The sequence below is a fragment of the Corvus hawaiiensis genome, chromosome 18 (assembly GCF_020740725.1).
Source record: "Corvus hawaiiensis isolate bCorHaw1 chromosome 18, bCorHaw1.pri.cur, whole genome shotgun sequence".
Lineage (NCBI taxonomy): Eukaryota > Metazoa > Chordata > Aves > Passeriformes > Corvidae > Corvus > Corvus hawaiiensis.
Window position 1 is genome coordinate 15,096,880 of NC_063230.1, and position 19,951 is coordinate 15,116,830.

Consider the following 19,951-nt stretch of genomic DNA (forward strand, 5'->3'; position numbering starts at 1 on the left):
GAGCGCTCCGGTGTTCGCCCAGGGCTGTGAGGGTGTTCGCCCAGGGCTGTGAGGGTGTTCGCCCAGGGATGTGAGGGTGTTCGCACAGGGCTGTGAGGGTGTTCGCACAGGGATGTGAGGGTGTTCGCACAGGGATTTGAGTGCCCCCGGAGAGCCCCCCGGGCCCCGCCAGCCGCCCCGGCCGCTCCGCGTCTGCAGCCCGGCACCGCTCCGGGCCGGGCTCGTTCTGGAACCGGCTCGTCCTGCGGCAGTGCCGGGCTGGGACACCGGAGACGACCCTAAATGCCACGGGCACGCGGGTGCCCCGGCTGCGTGACCGAGTCTGGAGCTGGCTCCGCATTGCCCTGGCCGGGAGCATCGGCTGGAGGAGCGCACGGGGTGCCGGGGGCCGAGCCTGGTTCTGCCGTGGGAGACATCAATGAATAGCTCTTTTCTCGGTTTTTTCCTTCCTGCACAGCTAACAAGAGAACACCAGGTGGCCCTCTCCTCCATCACTTACATTGGCTGCGCCCTGTCCATCTTCTGCCTGGCGATCACGCTGGTCACATTCGCGGTATTGTCGTGAGTAATTTTAACTTAATATCTGCTGAGCAGCCATCACGCCGAAAGGCAAGCAGTGAATTCCAAGGTAGGATCCCTTCAGGTGCTCAGGATAAAACAAAGACTATTAATTCTACAACCTTCCTTAATTAGATTCTGCACATGTATTTGTAACACTTGGCTGATTATTTCTAAATTACCTTCATTTTCTGAAATGGGATGATCTTTACATAGCAAGGTATTTCTATCCCATGAGAGATTTAATTTTTTTTTTTTTTAACTGTCTGTGCTTTGCTGTAGTTGAGGCATCTTGCAAAGAGGCTTGTAGGAGTCTTGGTCTGGAGCTCAAACCAGTACAATGCGAACAGGGACTGCAGGATCACCCCCTCTGTCCCCCCCTGCATCTTTGGACTGCTTGGAGTATGCAGAGAGCACTTTTTGCCTTTCCACTGTCCTGTCTGTCAGGCACAGTGTTTATAAAGGAATGCCCAGTAAGGAAATCTCAGTCAGCGTTAGCTGCCTGACTTTAGTTTCACACAACTTGTACACAATTACCTCATACAACCCACATTTATATTCAAGTATCTTGTTGTTCTCCATTAGGCTGGTCTTTCAAAGTGTTGCTTTAGTGGGATGAAGGACACTGTAAGCAGTGTGAAATTCACTCCATGGCTTGTGGTTAAAAACCTCTGGATCTCCTGCCCAGTATAGGGCAGCCCCTGTGAGGGCTCTCTGTGCTGGGAAGGTTTCTGCCCCAGGGCACTCAGGGCCTTTATTCCTGTTTATGTTCCAGCAGTGACAAATGAGTTTGAGGCCCAGCTGGGTTTGATACAAACATTTCTGAAAAAAAAGCTTTCATAAAGGTTTGTGTCTAAATAAAAAATAGAAAACCTGGCTAAGGGTGAAGCAACTTGTCCAAGGTTGTGCAGCACTTCAGGAGTACAGAAAGGAGTGGGATTCTTGTCTCCTTTCACACACTAAACCATATTGTTCCCACTTAAGAGTTCAGTTTTTGTTTTCTGTGCCTGAGCATGTATTTTGGACACCCTGTTAAGAGGCCAGTTTCTAGGGAAAAGGACTTGCTACATCTCAGTAAACTGATTGCAATGCTTGTTTTTTTCCAGACCCCGTATTATTTCCAAGTTCCAAGGTCTGTGTGGGTCATACTTGGATTAAGAGCAATAATGTGTGGCAAAATCCACTCTAAATAAGTCCAACATCTGCCTATCTGGCACCGTGCTGTTGGCATGTTTAGGCTAAGGGGAATGATCTGCTCCATTTTAGTCTGAGTGCAAAATTGGATCTTGGAGTGTTTAGAAAGGAAAAAGGAGCAAAAAAGAAGAGGTGTTGCTGCAGCAGGGCTGAAAACTCCTCGGGAAACTGGAGAGAAACAGAAGACTTGGAAGAGAGCTTGGAGCCAGCTGACTGTCACAGGGTTAAGCACCCCACCTACAGACAGCATCCTTCCAACTGCCAATTAAAAATAATTTTATTATCTTTTCACTGGAGAGCAGGGTCTCATTAAGCAGCTGAAGTGAAATTTTGCAATGTGGTGTTAGATGACTGTGACATAAGTGGAGAAGAATCTGGCAAGTTCTTTGCTACTCCATGTCCTGGCAGGGGCAGCCCCTTCCCGGGAGGGCAGTGAGCCCTGCTCCCCTCCTGGGTAACACCATTCCAGTTTGTGATACAGGGAACTCCTCATTAGAGAGCCATTGGCACCAGGCAGTGCATCCTTGAGTTACTTTTTGGGATCTTGATACTTCTGGTCATCTCCCTCTTCATCCTCTTCGTGTGGAGCAGTGCAGCAGGCAGTGTGGATTGGAATAGGAAACCTGTTACCACCAGGGCTGTTTGTTTTTTAAAGAGAACAGAATTAGACAAAAGGCCTGAGATGTTCAAATCAATGTTTTTGTTTTCTGTTTCCTATTTCTGGATGAGAACAGAAACACGAGGTGAGAAGACTTCCAGGAAAGCCTGTTCTTGTCAGATTTCCAGGTGGTTTTTGAAAAGCCAAGAGAGATATGTTCAAATGGTGTTGCAACCACAGTCAGGTCCCTGTCAAGATAGGCATGGCCCATCTGTGTATGGAGATATAGCTCCTGTGCTCAGAAGTTATATTGGTGTAAGTCAGAACTGGAACCAATTCCCTGTGTTAATATTCTGTCACTAGTCATCAGCTTGCTCATGTGCAAATCGATCTTTCTGCTGCCTTTCATCAGGTGCCACCCCATCCTGGTGGAAGGAGAGTTCAAAAGACACCCTGGTAACCCCACCAAAACCAAAAGCCAATTTAAATGCTTGCTGATAAATCATAGATATGTTCGTGCCTCTTGGAACACTGCTTCATTCACGTGTTCCTGTCTCCTGCCAGGTCTGTCAGCACCATCCGCAACCAGCGCTACCACATCCACGCCAACCTGTCCTTTGCTGTGCTGCTGGCCCAGATCTTGCTGCTCACCAGCTTCCAGTTCAGCCCTGGAACTGTAAGTCCTAGAAAGGATGATTTTGTTTGTTTTGAGAGGCAACTCTGTGGAATGAATGCCACGTGCCACGTGCAGGAAAGTGTCTTCCATGTGAGATCTATTTTTAACATGCCTTAGCCAAAAAATGCCATCCTACTACACAGGGGAACTCCTTATGCTGAGTACCAGGATCTAAACCATTAAAACTGGCATCTAAAGCAGCTGGGTTAGATTAAGACAAAAGGCCAAGTTAACAGTATCACATACCAGTAAAACCAATTTCTTTCCAGTGCTGTGTTTAAAAAATGCAATTTAAAGTAATGTAATGTCTTTGATGGAAAGTCCCACCTGAAGAGCAGAAACAAAACCTGATTTTACAATAAACTTCCAGGGTGCTCTGTGTTTTGCTGGTAACAACTTGGCTACTTTGGTGACCAGCTGCTATTCCAAAATACTTTTCAGAAGCAGCCGGTGGTTTCTATTATTGGGGGGGTTGGGGTGGTGTTTTTGTTTATTCTCAGTACAAGTAAATATGAGGTTTGCACATTCTTCATTCTGCCAGTACAATGGTTACCTAAATTTATATTCAGCTCAAATGGGATCCCTTGAATTTCTGTTGAGTTTATAAATAACTGTACTGTCTGGTTTGCACAAGCAGTTATTACCTGCAGATCTAAAAGCACTTTGGAAAACTAACTTCATACTCTTTTGCTGTTTAACATTCAGATGGGTCCTGAATGAGTCACGCAATGTGCAAGGGAGAAAATGGTAGGGAATGGTTTAGAAGGAAAATGAAATGGAGACATTGGAGAGCAGAAAAAGATGAAGCTGAAGACAGTAGAAACCAGGCATGAAAATAATCCTCTTTAAGTATAGCGCTAAAACCCTGATGAAAGGGCATAGGCTTGAGGGCAATAAAAGGCTCACTCAGCGTCTAACAGCGTGTAGTGTTCTCACAGGTTTTTCTTTTTCATCCATTCCAAATTTTCAGACAATTCATCTGAGTCACTTCAGATGGTGTGTGACAGCCTCTTTACACCTTACGAAGGCCAGCATCACCTTCAATCTTTTAAACTACTGTGAAATACGAGTTGTGTTTCCAGGTTTGGGTTGGACGCAGGCAGAGCCCATGTTCTCCGGGGACCAGTCCCAGCGGCACCTACATTTATGATGCGCCTTGTTCACACACAGAGCTCCTGCTTGTTTAGTCAAGCTTGTGAAATGCTCACACAGACTGAAGCTGCAGTTTAATAGCTGCATAGTTTCTCTTAAGCCTGTTCCAAACCTACTTCGGTGAAATCGGGAGTAGCATAAGAAAGCAAGACCTGTTTTACACCTCAGGCTTTGCAAAATGAAATGCTTCACAGAACCCATGGATTTTTTAGCCCTACCTCCTCTATAACAGCTGTAATTGTATGGGCTAACACTGTGAAGATCTTAAAGTTGACAAACGTGATGTAAATACTGTCTGCTGTGCTCTTATTTTTATGCTTTGTCCTCTTGGAATCCGAGGGAGTTGTGATTCATCCTTTTATTAGTCTGCTGTCCTCACCTACTCCTGCTCTGCTCCCGCTGGCTTTGACAGCAGCTTAAATACCTTTAATTGCAGCTGTAATTGAACTGCTAAACGGTCGTTTACAAAAAGAGGGAGGCAGTATTTACACGAGAAGGTGTGAATTTGTGATCCTCTGCCTGTGCCAGGGCTGGCTGTGTCAGTGCTGAGCCGTTTGTTGGTGCCCTTGCAGGACCCTTCGTGGTACCCCTTACTCGAGGCAATGCAAGAATTGTGCCACAGGGAACGGCCTCAAAACTAGGCGCTGAGCTGGCATCTCTTCCTTGTGTGGCTGCTTTGAACCTCCCCATCATTTTCCCACCTCTGACTCCAGGGGTATTTCGGTTCTGACTGCAGATATGGTATATAGCATTCCCTGGTATTTTCAGATGCATAACTTAATGATTTACAATTCGTACTAAAGCAATTCTTCTTTAGCCTACTGAAGCCTTCCAAACACCTGAGTGTGTTTGTGGGGAAAACTGAAATATTATTTAGACATAGGAAGATGAAAATTGAAGTAAAAGATGTCAGCCAGCACTGGGTTTTTTCCAGCACAACCAGAAAATTTAATGTCTGTACTATCTGCAGTTCTGGATCAGGGTATTGAACTCAGCATTGCTGGAAACTTCCAGATGGAGAGGTGAAAAGAGCTGCTTTTGTTTGTGATATATGTATAAATTTACCTATCTGTTTTAAGACTGTCCTCAGTAAAAAAAAATTACTGATATTTTCTGAGAGGCCTTTCTGAGAGTCTGCTTTACTTTCTCAACAACAATAATATGACAGACCTTGCTGCTGGCTGGGCTGCTTTTTCTATTTTCACAGACTCTCGAGTTGTCAGCTCTAAGAGTAACAGTAACAAGATCTGCCTTTTTACCAGTGTTCTGCTAGAAGTACAGTGTTTCACATGGTGCAGCACGAGAGATGCTTGGGGTTAGTATGCAAAGGCTCAGCTTTTCAGTGCTTTTGTAGAAGGCAATTTTTCCATTTAAGAGTAACTCCTAAGCAACAATTAAGTCCAAAAAAAGAAAAAATCAGAATGAGCAGCAACTTTGCTATGGATTTTATGTACAAATCTGCAAGTAGGTATTACATAAAATTATATCCAGACCAGCCTCCTGCTACTTCACGGTGTGTTATTTTTCTGCTGTTTTGTGATTCATATTGTTTGGCTACTCAAAAGTTGGAAATTATCCATTTGACAGAAATAGCCTGTAAGTCAGCTTTATGTTGCATTTATATTTTTGTGGAGTAATCTTCTGGTAGAAATCAAAAGGCATTAAAATGGATTTTATAGCCTTATGATAAAATTAACTGGAAAGGCTTTTACAGCTTTTGTCAATAAACTAATCTGGTTCAATAACATGTCACTGAATTTTGTGAAATACTAAACTACATACAGACCTCACTCACACGAATTAACCCCAAATTTATTGCTTTTGAATACACGTAGTCCCACTGGATTTGCATTGGAATGTCCTCGCACTAGTACAAGTGAGACTGGGCAGGAAAGCCTCCATTTTCGTTATACTATCAAGTCCCAACATTTTAATTTTCATTAGAGTACAAAATCTCTAATCATCCACATAAAGAATAAAATGCCAGCACAGCACAGCTTAGCTCATGCAACAAAGGGAATTGACGATTAACATCTGAGGCAGCAAATTGGTTCCTACTGGTGGTGCCTCCCCAACACAGACTCCACCTGCCAGGAGCCTTTCTGGGGCTTGTCCAGCTGAGGAAGGCAAAAGTCTTCCCATTTCCATGGACTGGATGCAAGCAACCCCTCGACAATTCTGTAGGTGCCACAGAAGGGGTGTTACAGCCACAGGGCAGAAGGTCTGTCACCATCAGCCTGCCCCAAGACGTGAACTGAGTCAGGGCTGGGACGTTCCCAGAGCGTGTTTGAGCTGTGCCTCTCTGAAACAAACCCAACGGGGTTTTCTCCTGGTGGGATCAGCACAGCCACGTCTGCTCAGTCACTGAGTGATGGGCGCAGCCACTCTGGGGAGACCTCGGGAAGCAAAAAGTGAGGACAGGGAGTGGTGTGAGCACCTGAGGCATGGGGAGGAAGAAAGGATTTGGTTTTCCTGTTTTGGTAAGCCAGGCTGGTGGGAGGCTTAGAGAAAAATGTAAAGACCACTGAGAGGAGCAATGCAAGGAAAACCAGGGAGCAGGGTGCAGGACAGCACTTGTACCCCACTTCTTCAACTCCTTTATTTACTACAGGCTCTGCAACCAGATGCAGACACTTCAGTTTTGATTTCCTAAATATTTTGCAGACTTTAGTGGGAGTATTGCTCCTACTGCTATAAATAAATAAAACATTTGGATTTCCACACTACATTTGGCAATGTTGTTAGGGGGTTTTTTGATTTTTTTTAAAGGTAAGAGGATTTGTTACTCTGAAGTTATCTGAAAATGCAGTAGAAAAATGAAATTGTCTAGTGCTTTCTTTTAAGACAGTTTTACTTCAGTGATTTAGCATTTAGCATGTAAATGTCTATAGATAAAAAAAAAGAAAATAGAAAACCAATGTGACTGTACCACAAAGGACTAATGTATTAATTTTTATTCTTAATTTAGCTGCCTTGCAAGATACTGGCCATTCTCCTTCATTTTTTCTTCCTGAGTGCTTTTGCATGGATGCTGGTGGAAGGATTTCATCTTTACAGCATGGTGATCAAAGTATTTGGGTCAGAAGAAAGCAAGCACTTATACTATTATGGAATTGGATGGGGTAAGCATTTAGTAGCTGCTTACTTTAAGTCTCCTCACTATAGGACATTATATTCAGAAGCATATTTGAAATTGTCATCTCATGATCACAGTTTGCCTTACTGAGAGCACATCTGCTGGGTAAAGAAAATGCATAATTTTTCTGACTGCAATCAGACTTCAAAATGTGTAGTCCTTGAGCCTAATTCCACTGTAGGGAATGCCACAACCTCTCTAGGCCAGATCAGAACCTTAATTACCAAATCAATAGCAGGACTGTGGAGGGAGGTCTCCCTACACTGGTATGTTCTTTTTTTAGTTCTAACTCACAACACTGGCTTATTCCATCTGCTTTCTGCAAAGTCATGCATAAAAATGGGCACGGTAGCACAGAAGTATCACAAGGCTTCATTAGTTGGTGCTTTGTGCCTTGAAATCCTTAGGTAAAAACTGTGCACAGAACCCCAATATTATTATTAGGAACGAAGAAGTGGTTCTGTGACATGGGAATGTCACAGACAGCGATTCAAGGCTTTCTACATGCACTAATGAAAGCATAATCTGTGTCCATGTTTGGAGAGCCAGAACTCAGTATTTTGTTGCAGACCCTTGCAGCAGATGAAAGTCACTTGCTCTCCCAGCCCTGGAAGAGCAGCAGTGGTGCTTGACAAAGCTCCACATTTGGAAGAAGAGGGAACCTCGTACACTGAGTCAAAGAATAGATGTGAAAACATAGAAGAGGAATATCTATGCAATTACAGATAATTTCAAAATATGTTAAAATATGCATTATCTTTCCTCCCCTCCAAGTTCATTTGGAGATACAGGAAAAGCAATTAAATCAATAATACAGACCTGCTGCAGCCAGAATTGGAATATTTGATACCTGTTTGGCACCATGCAGATCTGGGTGATAGTAATGCTGTGAAATATTTATCTATTTCAAGAGCTGCTTACTTGTTCTTTTTTTAAAATTATGTCCTTTTTATTTCGTGCATCTTTCCTCATTCATTTAAAACTCTTCTTAGCAGTTGTGTCTGAGGGCTGTTGTCACATCCTCTGGTGAACATGGGATCCACCAGACTGGGGGGACAAGCTGCAGCTGGAGGATTTTCTGCTTTGCCCTTGCTGTGTCTGTGTGACAGGTTCAGGATTGTCACATCCATGTGGCATTTTGTGCAAGGTTTATTGGTTGTGAAATGGTAGTGATTTAGAAGGCACAAAAAATAAACCAGGCACCTGATTGATTGGGTAAAAACCCCCCAAAACTACTTCTTCTTTGCCTTGGTGATTCAGCATATCAGGCAGAGGTTGTTGTAGTAAAGATTTTTCGTCCCACCATTTGTAGGGTGCTGGTGGTAGAGTTTGTGATAGTGGATGTTTTCCTATTCCAGCCAGTTTCCTTTCCTTTAGAAACTGTCACAGAGTGAAGACTTTGTTCTGAGCTGTCAAAAGACATAAATGTCATTATTTGCTGTTAGTTGATGTAGTCCCTGACTTCTGTCCAGATCTGATGTAACAGAGCAGAAGAAAATCATAGAAAATGAACTTCCTCAAAATAAATGGGAGAATATACTTATCCCCATCAAGCAAAGTAGAACTTTTCATCACTGGAAGGAAATACACTTTCATTTGTGTCTAATGCTTCATCTTCCTCAATAAATGACGTATTTAGCCTTTTAGGATTTATGTCCTAAAATTGCTTTGAATTGACTTGAATGAGTCTCTACAGCCTGGATTTTTGGGGTTTCTTTTTGGTTTTTTTTCATGTATAGAAGACACAGAAGCTTTCAAATTATAATGCTTCTTAACTACTGAGTATATCCCATATTAATAAATACATATTCATATCAATATATAAATATTTATAAATGTGCTTCTAGTTGCAGTTATTAAAGAATGAAAATACTTCTTCCAAACATTATACTTCTGCCAGTACCGGAAAACTTTACAGAATTTGTCAGGATGATAGAGGTAAAATTAAGCAGAAATTGCCTGTCAGAGAATTTTGTAAAACCCTCATGCAGAGAAAACCGAAAGAATTAAAAAGAAAATTGAAACTTTAAGCTATCATGTCTAATACTCTGTCTGGGACCTGTTTATTAAATTCTGTAAGATGATAAAAGCTCAAACCTTCACATTTTATTAAATCATACAGGAATTACCAGGCAATCATTTAATACTTGAAGGGATGGGTTTTACTGTAGTTGGAACTGTTGGCAATGAACCCCTGGCTTCCTCTGCAGCTCCTGGCCTGGAATGAAGTGGCACAACAGGACCTGGCAGTGCTGGGGCCAGAGCAGCTCCTGACAGCAGGACCAGAGCTGCCTTTGTGTAATCCCTGTGTCATCCCATGAACGTTCCTCCACCTCCCAGGGCACAGCACACTGCCACTGCCAGAACCATCTGGAAACAGAGTTTCCTCTAAACACAGAAACCTTGTAGATTTATTACATATTTATGTTAAAATCAGTCTTGATTGGGCACCTGAGGGGGGTCTGAGTTTGCTTCTGTCTCTTGCTGCCGGGTGTGATGCTCTGGATAACCAAATGTTCCCGTTCCTGTCCTCTCACCTGCTATTCATGCACCCCTGTGAGAAGCTCTGCTCTCCTATCTAACTTTGAATTCTTGAACAAAAATGCACTTACTTGGGGGAAAGTGGTTAAAATAAGGCTAATATTGCTTCACATGGTATCACTGCTTGAACAGCAAGAGGCAGAAAGTCCATAAACCAAAACCAGGCTTAAAGATGACTATGACTCCCAAGGAAATTAGCACTGATTCAGTTTAACAGTTAAACTAGTGCTTTATTAAAAAATAATTTTGTTTGTCTGACATCAGTTGATTAAAATATGTTGGATGAAACAGCTGCAGGAGGATGTCAAGTTAGACTTAATTTGAAAATGATTCTGAGCTGTCCTGTTCATACAAAATTTAGCAGAACTTGCAGGGCTTACGGGAAGAAATACTTTTATTCCTAATATTGTCTTTGCATCTGTGTTCCTGCAGGCTGCCCACTGCTGATTTGTGTCATTTCTGCAACGTCATCCCTACACAGCTATGGGGAAAGTGGCAAGTGAGTATGAAAAGATCCTCACTGCAGGTGCCATAAGGTGAAAAATCTGATGTGGAGGAAATTCGTAGGCATGTTAAAAGGGCTGTGGTGCTGCAAGATCCTCCCAAGGAGCAGGGGAGGGAGCCTGCAAAAGGATGACTTGTGTAGACATATTCTTAAACATGGAAGCCTCAAGTCTGGTTTTCACAAAGATGATGCACAAAAAAGCTCCTGAGATGTTTTTCCTGCTTTTCACTGAAGAGCTCCTCAGTGAGCTCCCTGCTCACCCCCTCTTCAGCGGGGAAACATCTCTACCAAGATGAGAGCAATCATTGATTAAAGATACTCAATCTTTTGAAGAAAACTGCAGTTACACACCTGAAATCTGGAATGGAAAATGTCCAAAACTGTGAAAATTAATTTCCTTTCTAATTTAGGAGAAGAAGAACAAATTTATCTGAAAGAACACCATAGGATTTAACCCTAAAATAATTCTGTGTGTGGTAAACTGGCCCATCTCTTCAGGGTTGTAAGAAGGGCCTGTGAGGCTGTGTTTGCCAGCCCCTTCCCCACCACCAGCCAGGAGTGGCAAGGAGGGCTTCAATTTGTCTCTGGCTCCAACGAGACAAATTCGCTCCAAGAAGACATTTCACGGTGCTCCAGCACTGAAATGCCTGCTTGTGGCCGAGGATACGAGAACAACTCATTGCAAGTAAAACATTCCTTCTCTTCCCATCTTTGCACTCCTGTGAAGGTGTGCTGGGGCAGAGCTGTCACTGGCTCTGTGACAAATCCAAATGAGATCCCTCCTTGGATCCCCCGAGTGTGAAGGGAAAAGGAGCTTTTTCCTGATGTGCTATCACTTCTCTTGCTTTCAAAATTCATCAGTCTTTTTGCACTCTCTTTTAGCTGTTTTGTAAGTTGTGGCTTTTTTTAAATTAATAACATTACTAATTTGATGACTGTGTGTTTCCTCTGAAAACGCTCTGATTTCTCCCTGCAGCTGCTGGCTTTCACTGGAGAATGGAGCCATTTGGGCTTTCGTGGCGCCAGCGATGTTTGTCATTCTGGTAGGTAAAACCACAGCAGCTGCTGTTCCTTGTTGTGTCTCTGTGTCAGCCACGCAGCAGAACTGGCTGAAGGCCTGGGGTCAGCCTCTGTGCCAGCCCAGTGAAACAGCAGTCCTGAGTTCTCCAGAAATTCTTGGTTCCTGCTCCGAATTTTTGTGTCATACATGGGTGTGTATTAGTTTATGCATATTAATTATCACACTGTTAATGTCATTATTCAAAGACAAAGATAGGACCTGAAATAGTGGGACAGCCCTGCTGGGGTCATTAATAACTGTGTGATACCAAGTGGTCTTGGGAGTTTTGACATTTCTCAGAAATATCCTCCAAAAGAACAGACTCTGTGGTTAGTGTTTCACGTACACCAGTAAAGGCTGAAAGCCTGATTCCATCCCACTGGTGTTTGAAGCTTTTGTGGGTGCCCCAGTGCAGATGGTCACCAGCAGAGCACCAGGCAGCAGCAGGGATGTGTTGGAACAGTGGTGTGAGCTGTCACCCTTTGGGGGGGCTCAGGGGAGGCACCAGGCTGCTCCACACCTGTGTCCCTGCAGTGCTCAGGAATCTGTTCTCATCCTCTGGGTTTTGGTTTGCTGTCAGGTAGGGCAGGCTGTCTGGCTGATCACGGCAGGGCTGTTAGGGTGAATTTGCTGGGCTCAGGTGGCTGCCCAGCACCTCTGCCAGCCGTCATGAAGAGCAGCTTTCCAGGGGAGGGTGCAGGGTCACGGCCGGGCGCTGACACACGAACACTGTGGCAGGTAACGATGCTCACATTAAATCACAGTGAGCTGTAGCTCAACCTCTGTGGTTACTTAAGGAGTTGAGAGTGTTTGCAGAGCCCTGCACGAGATTAGCACCTCTCCAGCACTGTTTCTAAGACTTTTATTGACCAGGTTATCTACAATGTTTCCTGCAGGCTATAAAGTCAGATTGAAAGTATGAAGATACGATAGACTCACTGATCAGTGCAAACAGGTTACGTTTAAAGCTTTGTGTAGATTTTTAGAGGCCTGGACATTTTAAAAAAAAGCACAGAGAAACTTCCACAGATTTCACCACACAAAAACCCCCCACAAATCCTGCTCACAAGCCAAAGGAAGGAATATATACATGTATCTAGAAGGAGTACATATATATATAACTATATATATAACTATATAACTATATATATATATATGAGTATAACCAGCTTTTACCACTGCATACGTCTGTAACTATTTGGCAAACAGAAGGTATACCTTGAACTTCTGTGTGTGAGTTTATATTCAAAGGTATGTAGATATTGATGATTGGAGAGCAATTAGAATAATCCAATATTCATATGTCTCCTCCTCATGTTAGCACTTGCCTCCTGGCCATTGTCCAGCACCAAAGGAGGAAATGAGATGCAGTCAGTAACATCAAACTTTCCAGGCTGCTGTCCAAGGATGGTGTTAACCAAAACACACCAGGCAGTGAAATGCTTACTCACCTGAGCAAGGCTCCAGCAATTTGCGTGTGCAGCTGCTTGGCAGAGAAAGTAAGAGCTTAACTGTCTGGCTTTAACTTATGATACACAACATTTGTGCAGCTCAAATTATGTTCTTGTAGGGATACAAATACTTTCAGAAAGAGAAAGGGTGAGCTCCAAAGGTTGATCCACGTAGAGCAATTTGTTAAATAGTCTAAACTCAGCTCTGCCCAAAATAGCAGCAAGTGAGCTGACAAATTACCTCTCTGGGCATTGAATATTCCAGCTGAAAAATGTGTTAGTGCCTATAGGGAAATAACAAGGCTAAACACTATCTGGTGTGTGTGCATATGTGTGTTCTTCAAATAACAGATTAGCCACCAGTTGCATAAACTAGCATTTAAGTCTGAAAATACCTCTCAAAAAGCAGTTTTTGACTAGTTTGGTCCACAGTTTCTCTCTGCCAAGAAAAAGGATTATGCTGTGAGGAAAACGGGGATTGCTCCTTTCAACTCCCACTCCCTAGAGACAAGGCAGGCACAGTCCACTTTTATCCTGCCCCAGCCTCGCAGCAATCCAGACATCATGGAGCCTTAAAACAGAATGATGTGGAGGGAGTGTGACTGGGGAAAAACACTCACACATACTTTTCTAGGCAGTAACTCACAGAACCTCCCAGCCCTATATAGATTCCCATACCAAATATGCTCGTTCCTTGGGGTTTGAGTCAAGGGATATGATGAAGGAAATAGTTCCTTCTATATGTAGGTCTTTTGGCTTCTACCTACATCTTAAGGTTTTAAGATCACTCTCCCCCACACCCCAAACCATGACACACAAGCCCCTATATCATCCTCTTAAGGCAGCTTCACAAAAAAATTCTTGCAGTTAACTTGCAAACCAAACTAAGCTCAGCCCAAGTTGCCCTGGGAGGTGTCTTCAGTGGAAAAAAGCTCTACTTGACAAAGCACCTGAATTCTTGACACCAAACATTAAAACTCCTGGCAGAAGGCTTTGTTTGTTTTCAGCCATCTGCTGCCTTGGTGTGTTTCCATAGATATGGCAGAATTAAGGAAATTCTGTGTGCGTGGAGCAGAGGATGTGCTGCAGAGAGGGAATGAGCCACTGTGGAGGGAGATACTGGGCTGCAGTGGCAAGTCCTCTCTATTGTTTTCCCTGTAAATAGTTATTTTCCAGGTAGTTTTTTACAAGTGTTTCGGATAAACAGCATTTTTATGGGGCTGAATGATTTTCATGAGCAGGTTGCTATGGGCTCTGTGCTGTGGGGACATCAGCTTTGGAAGCAGTGCCTTCAGATGGGAGCCTGGTCCCAGGCTGACACTGCCAGCACTGACTTCAACTGGCACTTGCCTATGAATACTCAATATATAAAATAATATTATCTCCCCTATACCTGCTGGTCATACACAGTTTACTAAGTTCCTAAGTATTTATTCATATCTTTATGTGCCAGTGCAGAATTAGGATGATTTCCTTTTGTTGAACAGTCTCTTACTCCTCAGGCAGGTCCACTGATAGAAAAGTGACAATTTGTGTCCCTTCTTAGGCATTATCCCTCACAGGAAAAGGTGATGAAAAAGAAAGCTGAACACACAGTGCTTAAAGGCCCTGAGACTGTAGGATTCTTCAGAGCCATTGAAACCAAGTACCTACTTAAGTGCTGAGCTGGATTAGACCATACCTCCTAAGCTTCTCATTTTTTCTTATTATCACTCAGCTATGGCACTTTTAGTCTTCTAAAGATTAAAGTCCTTCGTTATTTTAAAATTAAGGTTCTTACTTAACCGACAGGAAATCATGGAAGATTTTTTCAAACAAGGGCACAGGTTCAATATTAAGGACTAAAATTAGGAAAGCATAGAAGTCAGGCTTCTGTAGCAGCTTATCTTTGTTTTCTCCCTTATTTCCTTCCAAGCCTCAAAGCTCTGCTCTGATATTCAGCTCTGACTGCTGTGATACTTCATGCATTTATATGAATTCATGTACAAAATAACTCAGTGTAGTCTGTTCCATCTGCAGTCACTCTGGGATAGCTAAAAGTAGAATCAGGCTTTCCAGAAGCACTCTCCCAAATTTTAAACCCATCTAATTCATCTGATTAGCTGTGTTTGGAAATGCATTTGGGCCAGTGACAATTTCTTGTGTGCCCCAGCAATGGGCTGCAGCGTCAGGACCTGCAGCCTTGGTGTGCAACCACTGGTGTCTTGGGAAACATCACATTCACTCACAGCATCAGGGAGCAAGTTAAACCTCACATTGGGACACTTACAACTCCCTGTACCAGTGCCCAAAACTGAAATGGAGCCTAAAATAGTTTGTGGTTTTAGAGGAAAGCTGGTCAATGGATTTAATTAAGGCAATATGTTTTATCCTTTTTCTTTTTTTAGTTTCTCTGTGCTGCCAAGACTTTTCCTGGCTAGGATGGGACACACTACATCAGAGAGTTTTACACATGGGATTTCTGCCCTGTATTTAAGAAGAATCAAAAGTCTTATGTGACTTGGAGAAAATTTAGGTGAAATCCCTGCAAAGCAACCTAAGTGAGGGAAAAAATTGTCTTGCTGTATCTGATCTGAAAAAATTTAGATGAGAAAATGTTTTGAAAGAGTCAGAGCTCCCTGAAGTCACTGGGACATTTCCATGGGCTTTCGTGGGCTTTGGATCAAACCTTCAGGAATGGGAACTGGCAGCTCCTGCTGACTTTGCAGAGTTGAGAGTGTCTGGGGTTGGACAAGATGCCTTGAAAGAAGCCCTGGGAATTAGTGAACAAGCACTAATGTTATGAGCTGTAATTTTTTGGCTTAGAGTCTACCTGCAAGAAAAACCATTCTAAGTTTCTGGATACCTTTAGGGCAAAATAACTGCAAATGTGAGGTAATCTGGCCTTTCAGGAAAGTAGGAGATAGGAACGATCTACAGTGCCTTTATCTAAATATTTATTCTCATAATTTGAACGTTCTGATATAGGCTGAAGCATAATGAGTGTTTCATCAACTAAACATTCTCCTGTTCAAATCACTGACAAAGTATTTATATCATATGCCAAAAAAAAAAAAAAAATTCACTGGAAGAACAATTCAGTGGCTGTATTTTGGTTTCCCTAAGGACAGTAGAAATAGCTCCATGTTTTACTTACTGAATCATTAACAAAGGGAGACGTTTGTAGCTAATTGTTTATTTAGGCTGGATGAGATTGCTCTAATTTCTCGAAATACCTAAGCAAAAATTTTTAAGTTGTTAAGGAAATTTAAAGGGCTTCATTGCTAATTTTACAAGCACCTTGTGTTTTATCAGTGGTGAGACCACAATGTTTCCTTCTCATCTTTTAAACATGCACCCCGGAAAGGATAAAGTCACACTGACTGCACCAGAGGAGGAGCTCAAGGCCTTTTCAAGTTTCCACTTTACACCATCCACGATACCCAGGAAATTAATTTTAATTTTTTTTTTTATATATAAAGGAATTAAAATTCAGCTATAAATATTGAACAGCTTGTGCATTAGAAAACTGTCTAATTTGTCTTGTGATGTTTCCATGACCAGATCTGAAGGCTCAGGTCCAGTTCGAGTGAGAGTTTGCAAGGCTCTGAGTATAGCATATAAATGGTTTTCTCAAAAATGCTCATTACCACCTCAAAGGATTTATAGAAGTTATTTACAAAATATGATTTGGTAGGAATAGGGAAAATGATCCCAAGACCATTGAATTTCACCTCTTATTCTTCTCTGTAAAGATGATTGAACAACAAGTACACTTGTTATTGAGGAGCTGTCAGCTGTCCTTTGGATAAACTCAAGAGCCGTGGCAGAAATGAACTAGCACAGATATGCTCTGATTCTACAGCAGGTGATGATCTGCCCTTAGAAATCTAAAATTAAAAAGGGGGTCAGAAGTTTAAAAAAAACCCAAGGAAATAACTGTCATCAAATTTAAACATTTTTAATTCACCTTCTCATTCTCAGAATTAGAATATTTATGTCAAAGTAAAGGATGATTATTGAGTTTTAGCTGAGGAACAGCAAATTTTTTTGAAGTCTCCTCTTTGTTTTTGTTCTGTCGTTCAGGATAGTTTTGTTCTACCCTTGTTCTTGCCACTTTGTAGCAGATGTGCAACTTTGGACAGGAAGGGGGAAATATGTCTTTCACCTTCACATTCTCTACCTTTTTTTTCTTTAAACCCAAGGTCTTTGCACAGCAAGACAGTCTTTGCCACAGTTCCTTTAAGTGATAAAGATTTCCTTCTTCCTTCACCTGTGACTCCAGCACAAACTTTCTTTTGTCGAATATTTTCAGTGTTAGTCGTTTCAAGATTTCCTACTTTCCTGTTGGGAATTCTTTTCATTTTATTGATGTTTCTGCTGGACCTGACATCAAAAAGAGTGGAGCCTTTGAAGAGCAGAGTTCAGATTTAACAAATTTTTCTCATTCCTCCTTTAAAATAATCTTGTACCTAAATTTCAAGCAGGCTTTGGTAAGAAACAGGACTTGTGCACCCTGAGGAGTGTCAGGAAAGGGGCTCTCTGAAGTCTGTGCACATGAAGCACAAACCCAAAGAGAATGCAGACACACGCCCTCGCTGATGAAGTTCTTGAAGTTCTCTAATTTGTCAGCTGGCAGCAGACAATTGGGGTATTTGTTGCTATAGTTGGGATGCTGAGCAGTTTGTCTTTGAAACAATGCACCGCTCCAGACCTTTCCTAAACAGGCAAGGGAGCTCCTGAAGGAAAGAGAAAAGCAGCAGCTTCCCACTGTGGGGGGATGGAAATCATTGACAAGGGGCAAACTACACCAGTCCAACCTTGAAAACCCCTTTTGCCAAATAAGTACAAGACAGAAAGTTTCTGTTGTGTTTGTACAATACCTCCTGGGGCAGTCTGCCCCTCAGACACAGCCAGAACTCACTTTCCTGACCAAGTCTTGTTCCTTTTTTTTCTCCAGATCAATATTGGCATTCTCATTGCTGTCACAAGAGTCATCTCCAGAATCAGTGCAGACAACTACAAGGTCCACGGAGATGCTAATGCCTTCAAGTAAGTTTTTCTCATTGAAATTATTTTGTAACAGCAATCTCACATGAGCAATGTTACACCATGGACTTCTCCCAGAACGCTGACATCATTCCTCCTCAGTAAAAAGCAAATACTGTTAAGGGTATCATCCACTTGAATGCAGCCAGTTAACCTATATTTTATTAAAGCTGAATGCTGCACAGGATGAAACCTGTGGTTCAGCAGGAGCTAAAGTGTTTCCCTGCTTACTCCAGTCTCCAGCACTTGCTGATTCGTAATTTCCCCTTTTATTAATGGAGACTTTCCTATTCCTGCTACAGTCAGAAGCTGAATTTCACAGAGCATCATTAATCTGTACTGGGTAATTGCAACTATTCTGGTCCTTCTGAGGATAGATCTTGTTTCTAGCCCCAGTTCAGCATAATATTTAGGCATATGCTTATCTTTAAGACTCTCTTGATACTGCAAAGCACACAGACCTATGCTGGATTTAAATGTGTGCCTAAATTCAAGCGGGCCTTTATATCATAGTGCCTTGAGCCTCCTGGGGTGGTGGCCTCTGAGAGTGAATCATCTTTAAAATAGCACTAGCAAGTCTGGAGGGGAAATGTAAGGCAGACACAAAGCTACCTCTGAATACACAAGGACGAATTCTGATTTCTGAACTATGCAAGATTACGTGTGGGTAGCTAAGAAGATAATTTAATATACTGAGGCTAAATTAAGATGCTGAATATTCCATTTTGTATCTCCTAAAGATGCTTTAGTCCAAATATAAAAAGACACTGTATATAAACAAAGGAATATGGAACTTAGATAGAAGAAAAATGTGATGATGGCTTGTGTTTAATGTTTCTGAGGCACAGGCTGTTGTATGATAAGGGTTTGGTGCCACTGTTCTGAAATGGTACCATAAAGAATAATTTTTATGCTTGGATTACTTATGTAATTTTGAAAATGTCAAGAAGTTTTAAATATCGGTGACAGTTACCTAATTGAAGTTAGTTTAGTTATTGTATACTTATCCAACAGGAAAAGAAAAACAGTAAGTAAGTCTACACAAAAATCTATAAGATAATTACACTGTAGTGGAATGAGAAGACTGGGAATTAAAATGACTGTTTCAGGTTTGGCTGAGTTCCTGCGACCTTCAGAAATACAAAGGAAATATAGAAACTTAGGAAGCAAATAACTGTATTATTGTCAATGCCAATTTTTATGCACTATTAGAAGTATGAAGACAAAGAAACAACTCCTTAAGTACAAGAGGAGCTACAGAGATTGCTCCATGTACGTAGATATTTTACTGTATTGCAAGGAATTGATTCAATACACACTGTACCCTGCACACTAATACATATTATTTTTTTAAAAAACTATGTGTGTACACATAAGTAAATCAACTTATGAATGATTGGTCTAGGAATAAGATGTAATCCCTTTAATGAGGAGTGTATGTTCTTAGTCCAAATATTATCAGCTGCAGATTTGGAATGCTGTAACTCTGTACTGAAAATGAGACTTCTTCAGGTACCCTGCCTAAGAGACGCTCTTTGTGCCAAGTAATTTTCACATTACAGTTTCAGGATTTGACCTAACAAAGGTTACAGGGAGAAAAGTGGAGAAAAATGATTATCAGAGGGCTGATACATCTGAAAACTGAAATCAGTAAGTTATTAAGTGGAAGTATGCTCTCATAGAACAACTTTGCTCACAGAACTAAATTAAGTCAACAAAATACCATAGAAGGTAAACAGAGCATAGAGAATAGTTCTTTTTCTCTAGGTATCATTACAGGGACGGGTCCTCAAAGGAAGTTTGAGATGAGAAGAGTGTAAATACATGTTCAAATCAGATCCTGGGAAGTATTTATACCCTGATTTAACATGGCATGAGGCATGATGAATTAGAGTTTTATGTACAGGGGATGTCATGGAGAAAGTAACTGGTGTATTGGAAAAAAAGATAATTATAAGGCCTTTGTAGCACTGGGTTTATATGTCTAGTGTGAAATCCCTCTGTACATTTTCCAAAAAATAAGAGAACAAAGCAAAGCAGGGTTCTGATCTG

General features: G+C 41.9%; 1 protein-coding gene and 1 long non-coding RNA gene across 3 annotated transcripts in view; one reads left to right on the forward strand and one right to left on the reverse strand.

Annotated features, from left to right (window-relative positions):
* Window positions 1-19,951, forward strand: part of ADGRD1 (adhesion G protein-coupled receptor D1) — a 136,381-nt gene that overhangs the window by 89,937 nt on the left and 26,493 nt on the right. For both annotated transcript variants that reach the window (XM_048322714.1, XM_048322715.1), the window contains 6 exons: window positions 458-561; window positions 2,915-3,026; window positions 7,147-7,300; window positions 10,288-10,354; window positions 11,337-11,403; window positions 17,811-17,902. In XM_048322714.1, the coding sequence (XP_048178671.1) occupies window positions 458-561; window positions 2,915-3,026; window positions 7,147-7,300; window positions 10,288-10,354; window positions 11,337-11,403; window positions 17,811-17,902 (596 nt within the window). The remainder of the gene's footprint in view (window positions 1-457; window positions 562-2,914; window positions 3,027-7,146; window positions 7,301-10,287; window positions 10,355-11,336; window positions 11,404-17,810; window positions 17,903-19,951) is intronic.
* LOC125335241 overlaps window positions 1-19,951 on the reverse strand; it is a 208,245-nt gene that overhangs the window by 12,262 nt on the left and 176,032 nt on the right. The gene's annotated exons all lie outside the window — the stretch shown is intronic.